Genomic DNA, 6,241 nt, shown 5'->3' with positions numbered 1-6,241 from the left:
CCAGGGGAGCGGGGCGGGCGGGGTCCGGGGCCGGCAGCGCGCAGCGGGGAAGGCTCGAGTTCGGGCCCCGCAGCTCCCGCCCTCCCCCAGCGGCTCCGCGGCCCGGGCTGGCTGTGGGATGCCCGGGGCGGGTTCTCATCCCCCAGGCGCCCGCCCCCGCCACGAGGAGCCGCTGACGTCAGGGAGGCGAAACCCAGCAGGAGAAGAAGAGGAAGAAGAAGGGGAAAAGGCGCGAGGGCGGAAGGGGAAACTTGGTTTTTCCTCTGGTCTGTTCCAGGCCGCGGGGAAGGGTCGGCGCGGGCGGAGCTCGGGGCATGTGGGACCCCCGCGCGTTCGAGCGGCGCTGGCGGGCCGAGTTCCCCGGGACGGAGGTGCCGGTCCCGAGGCTGGAGTCGGTGCGCGACGCCGAGCGGGAGCTGGAACGCTGCAGACTCAACCTGGAGCGGCTGCAACAGGTGCTGGCGGAGGAGCAGCTCAAAGCCTCTCTCCTGCAGGCCGCGCTGGCCGGGGACCCGGAGCGCCCCGACCCCGAAGCTGAGCCTCCCCGCGGGGACCCCGAGCGCCCCGACCCCGAGGCTGAGTCTCCCCGCGTGGACCTGCCCGCCTGGCCCGGGGCGGCCAGAGAAGCGGGCGGGGGAAGGACCTGGGCCGACGCCGTCCACCAGCAGCTCCTGCAGCCGCAGCTGCGGTTCCGGGCCCGGGAGGACGACGCGCCCCTCGGGGACCCCCACGCGGCTCCCGGCATGGACGAGGGGGGCGACGGCAGCGACCACGACTTCGAGATGGTGGATTTCAACGAGAAGTTCGTCCTCGGCCCCTGGCTGGCGGCCCCTTGCCGGTTCGGGACCCGCGAGGAGGCGGAGAGGCCGGGGCGCGCGTGCAGCCCCCACCGCTGGACGCACCTGATCCCCGGGGGGCGGCGGCCGCAGCGGGGGACCCGCGACCTGGAGCAGCGGGAGGCCGAGGCCAAGGACCGCCCGGGCTCGCCCCTCGCTGCGGAGGAGCCCCCCAGGCGCGAGCACCTCCCCCCGTGGAGGCGCCAGAGGTTCCTGCGGGTGCCGGAGCGACATTCGCCCGGTCACAGCTCGCCGGAGAGAGACAGCGACGGCAGCCGGCACAGCTCCGACCGCGAGGACGGCTTCTCCGCAGGTGGGCGCCCCCCCTCAGACCCCGCTAGACCCCGCCGCGCCCCACCCCGGGCTGCTGGGGCCCCTCCCTGGCCGACTCCGTGGCCCTGTTTAACCTCAAGCTCGGGGCTGGGGAGCGGGCGGGAAGGAGGATGAGCTGCGCCTGTTTACCCCAAAGCCACTTGTGGAACTTAGAAAAAACGTGCAAAGCGATGTTAAGCTCGGGCGACTCTATGAAAATGAGCCTGTGGCGGCGGCAGGGCTGATGGAATGGGGAGTGTGGCCGGCCCGTGGGAGGAGCCTGCGCCCAGGCCTCAGCCTTTCAGCTCTGGCCATGACATCCCTCACCCCCCATCCCTCCAGCCAGACCCCGCCAGATTCCTTTGCACCACCCGATGCTGTCACCCCTCTCTGCACACACTCCAGGAGCTTCTCATTTCCCGGAAATTCCCGGTCCTGCTGAGCTCCGCTTTCCTAGCCGTGGAAGGCCAAACGTTCCACTCGATTTTCTGAACTTAGACTCCTCTTCTCCAGGCTGCTTTGTGTGTTGGGGCCACGTGGAAACTTCAGGGAAGGTCCATGGCCCTCACCAGCCCCCTTTGCGGCCTCGTTTTCTTCTTAGAAGGCTGCGCCCGGCCTCTTGGCTTTCGAGGAGGCTAGGAGCATGAGAGGAAGGGAAAGGCTTAGGCTCATCTGGTTTTCCAGCTGGCCTGGTGCCCGGAGATCATGTCTAGTCCAGCGTCTTCATTTGATGAAAAGAGGAAACTGAAGCTCAGAAAGATTAAGTGCTCATTGGGTGAGCTGAGACCTTCATCCCATCTCCTGTCCTCTCTCTCGCCTCACATCTGCTCTCTTTTCTGACGACAGGGCCTGGTCTTAGTCATCTTTGAACCTCCTTCTGGTGGTACCCGCGGTGCCTTGCCGCAGTCAAAGCTCAATGAATAATGGCTGAATAAATGATTGCCTGGAATTGAGGGTCCACCAAGCTGTTCCTAGGTCAGGGAGTGGGAATGCAGCTAAGGAGGAGAGGTCAGGTAGGCATGGGAGTGGCGTGTGAGCCCCTTGCTGTGTCTGCGGACTGTGAGGGTCTCCTTAGCCACGCGGAAAGCAGGACACTGGTGTCTGGTTGGGTCAAGCTGCAACCAGGAATTTGAGATGCCTTTCTGCTCAGTGAAAGAGGAAAAAAAATCATTGATGCTGGGATTGTTCCAAAATCTCCATTATTAGATTTTATCTGGGTGAGTTTGCATTTGAATGAAAAACTGTCCACTTTGCTAAAAGCACATTTGGAAGGTCCATCAAGTCATCTGTTTTGATCAATTACACTTATTCATTAGCAAAGATTGGCTGTGTTTCCCATAGGCAATGCTCTTGCTGCCCATGCTGGTAACATTTTTATATGTCCCTTTAACTTTTTTTTTTTTTTGAGAGGGAGTCTCGCTCTGCTGCCCAGGCTGGAGTACATTGGCCAGATCTCAGCTCACTGCAAACTCCGCCTCCCGGCTTTACGCCATTCTCCTGCCTCAGCCTCCCAAGCAGCTGGGACTACAGGCGCCCGCCACCTCGCCGGGCTAGTTTTTTGTATTTTTTAGTAGAGATGGGGTTTCACCGTGTTAGCCAGGATGGTCTCGATCTCCTGACCTCGTGATCCGCCCGTCTCGGCCTCCCAAAGTGCTGGGATTATAGGCTTGAGCCACCGCGCCCAGCCATGTCCCTTTAACTTAAGGGAAGGGCCTGAAGATTTCACCCCAGTGCCAAGTTCCAAATGCCCCCGGTGGAGGCTACCCAAGTGGCCCCAGCTGCTTCAGAGCTGGCTCCAATCCCATCTCCCCCCAGACCCACATCCATCACCCTGCCTGGGGTGCCCAGCACACTAGATTTTCCCCAGGGGTGATTTTTATTTCTGTGAGTCGTTGCCTGTCTCCCGTAGGACACTCTAGCACACAGGGTACCTCGATGGATGTTAGGGATCGGCACCGTCTGGGTGGACCAATGATAACAAGAGTCTCCTTCCTCTGGACTGCAGACGTGAGCCGGGCACATGTCTGGCACTCATGGCATTGGCTAGTGATGCCTGGGCTAGATTTCAGGCCCCATTCCAGCCCCCTCTGCGGGGCAAGCTCCTGTGGCAAACTGCACAGTCACATGTTCAGGTTCTGCTTCTGTCTTCAAAGCTGCCTCAGTGAGGAAGTGAGTGGGGGTGGACCTGCACATGGTTACATGCATGCACACACGTGCATAGCAGCATGTGTATACACATGGTACACTGCCACATACAGGCACTTACACATACACCTGCACATGTATACACATGTTACATTGCCACAAACATGCATGCACACACATACACCTGCAGACGTATGCACTTGGTACACTGCCACAAATGTGCATGCACACACATATGCCTGCACACGTATACACTTCGTACACTGCCACATGCATGCACACACATACACCTGCACACGTGTACCCTTGGTACACTGCCACAGACATGCATGCACACACATACACGCACCTGCACATGTATATATACATGTGCACACTAACACATGCATGTACACATTCACACCTTCATATGTACATGCATGCACACACATCTGCACATGTGCATGTGCAGTGCTACATACCTGCACGCACACATATAGACACACACCTGCACACGTATATACATGCCACACTGCCCCATGCATGCACACACACACCTGCACATGTGCACACTGCCACATACATGTGTGCACACGCACACAATCTAGGAGAAAGAGCCTTTAAGCATACAGGGAGGCAGTAGAGTGGACCGATTAAAGGAAGGGGTTTTCACACTGTGGGTAACAGCTTACTGAAATTAGTGCAGTCGGCAACAGAAGCACCTGGGAGGTCTTCTTTGGCCACCCTTGTCCTTTGCTGCATCATTTTTCTCGACAGCATTCCCGAAATTACCACCGTGGGTGCCACAACTTTGCATGTGGATCTTATTCACTGTCTCCCTCCGGTCAAACGCAGGCTCAAGGCGGGCAGGGGTTTTTATCTCTAAGGATGAGTGCATTGGTTACAGCGAGTATTATTCTGTTTTTGGACTCCGTTTCGATTATATGCGGATGTGTGTGGGTCCACTGGGAGCTGGTGTAGAATGTATTTCTTGTTGTGAGATGAACATAAAGGTTTGAGAACACAGATTAAAACTGTGTTTCTGAAGCTAGACTGCCTTTGTGACATTGGGAGAACTTACTTTTGTGAGCCTGAGTCTCCTCATCTGTAAAGTGAGGCTAACAAGCACCTCTTCTCTCCTACTGTTGCCACAATAAATAAATGGGGTATTCCTAAAGGATTTTGGACAGGTCCTGGCACATAGTAAGCACCCATAAGTGTTAATTAACCACTACTACAGGTCATTTTTCTTTGAATTGTTTTTTTCTTTCTTTCTTTTTTTTTCTTTTTTTAGACAGAGTTCCGCTCTGCCACCCAGGCTGGAGTGCAATGGCGCCATCTCAGCTCACTGCAACCTCCGCCTCCTGGGTTCAAGTGATTCTCCCGCCTCAACCTCCTGAGTAGCTGGGATAACAAGAATGTGCCACCATGCCCAGCTAATCTTTCTATTTTTAGATGAGATGGGGGTTTACCGTATTGGCCAGGCTGGTCTTGAACTTCTGACCTCAGGTGATCCGCCTGCCTCAGCCTCCCAAAATGCTGGGATTACAGTGCTGAGCCACGGCGCCTGGCCAAGTTGCTTCCTCAGAGCTTCCCACTCCCCGGTCATTCTGGATCACAGACGGTTTGGTTTTCCGTGATGCACGTGGCTGGGTACAATGGCTCACACCTGTAATTCCAGCACTTTGGGAGGATGAGGTGGGGGATTGCTTGAGGCTGGGAATTTGAGACCAGCCTGGGCAATACAGCGAGACCCCATTTCTTTCTTTTTTTTTCTTTTTTTGAGACAGAGTCTTGCTCTGTTTCCCAGGCTGGAGTGCAGTGGCGCAATCTTGGCTCACTGCAAGCTGTGCCTCCTGGGTTCACGCCATTCTCTTGCCTCAGCCTCCTGAGTAGCTGGGACTACAGGCGCCCGCCACTATGCCTGGCTAATTTTTTGTATTTTGAGTAGAGACAGGGTTTCAGTGTGTTAGCCAGGATGGTCTCAATCTCCTGACCTCGTGATCTGCCCGTCTCGGCCTCCCAAAGTGCTGGGATTATAGGCATGAGCCACCGCGCCCAGCGAGACCCCATTTCTAAGAAAAAAGAAAGTCAGTCAGATGTGGTGGTGTGCACCTATAGTCCCAGCTACTCAGGAGGCTGAAGTGGGAGGATCACTTGAACCCAGGAGGTCGAAGCTTCAGTGAGCTATGATTGTGCCGCCGCACTCCAGCCTGGGAGACAGAGCAAGTCCCTGCCTCTAAAAAATACAAATGAATAAGATGCATGTTTCCGCCTCCCGGTAAGGCTCTGACTCTAGAACCTTTCAGACGCAGGGCAGGGCTCAAGGCAGAGGTCATCTTGGCTCATGAGTCTCTTTTTGCTGGATTGGCCTCCACCAGCAATTACACTCATTATCTGCATTCAGAGGTCCTTAAGGTCAGGTTTTACTGGGCAATCCAGGCTTTGCCTTAGTCTCGGGGTTTCAGAGAGAGAACACGTGAGGCCTCACCTACAGAGGCCCAGAAGCAGGTGAAAAGGGCCTCCTTTGAAAAGGGCCATTTCCTTTTAGATGAGGAGCAGATTCCTAAGCCAAAACACATTTTGGCGTTTTTGTCCACGCACGATGGCAACATCAGAGTGTAAATAAGTTAGTCTGCCAATTCGTTTAGTATCTTCCTTTTTGCACCTTGCAGCCTTGCTTGGTCCAGAAAAGACAAAGACCAGGCGGTGTTGGTGTGGTGAGGAGTTGGGGGACGGGCAGAGCTGGGATCAGCTGTGTTGGGTGGTGCGTGCTGTGAAGTGAGGCCTGCCTCTCCCCAGGTGTGAGACCACCGGCCAGCCACTGACCCTTCCAAGCCTCTGTCTCTGTCAGATGGGAATAATAAACATGGCTAACCCTGAGGGCTTACTTTTGCCAGCTCCTGTTCTGAGCACTTTATATGCTTTAATTCATTGATTCCACAGAGCACCTTCATGAGATAGGCACC

General features: G+C 56.1%; 1 protein-coding gene across 1 annotated transcript in view; it reads left to right on the top strand.

Moving 5' to 3' along the window:
* The first annotated feature begins 221 nt into the window (after positions 1 to 221).
* The window catches only part of ABR (ABR activator of RhoGEF and GTPase), a 244,973-nt gene continuing 238,953 nt past the window's right edge, over positions 222 to 6,241 (top strand). The window contains exon 1 of the mRNA XM_026448359.1: positions 222 to 1,149. Coding sequence (XP_026304144.1) covers positions 315 to 1,149 — 835 coding nt within the window. The 5' untranslated portion in view covers positions 222 to 314. The remainder of the gene's footprint in view (positions 1,150 to 6,241) is intronic.

This window comes from Piliocolobus tephrosceles, chromosome 16 (genome assembly GCF_002776525.5).
Source record: "Piliocolobus tephrosceles isolate RC106 chromosome 16, ASM277652v3, whole genome shotgun sequence".
Lineage (NCBI taxonomy): Eukaryota > Metazoa > Chordata > Mammalia > Primates > Cercopithecidae > Piliocolobus > Piliocolobus tephrosceles.
The sequence above is the reverse complement of the archived record's forward strand: the minus strand, read 5'-3'. Positions and strand labels throughout refer to the sequence as shown.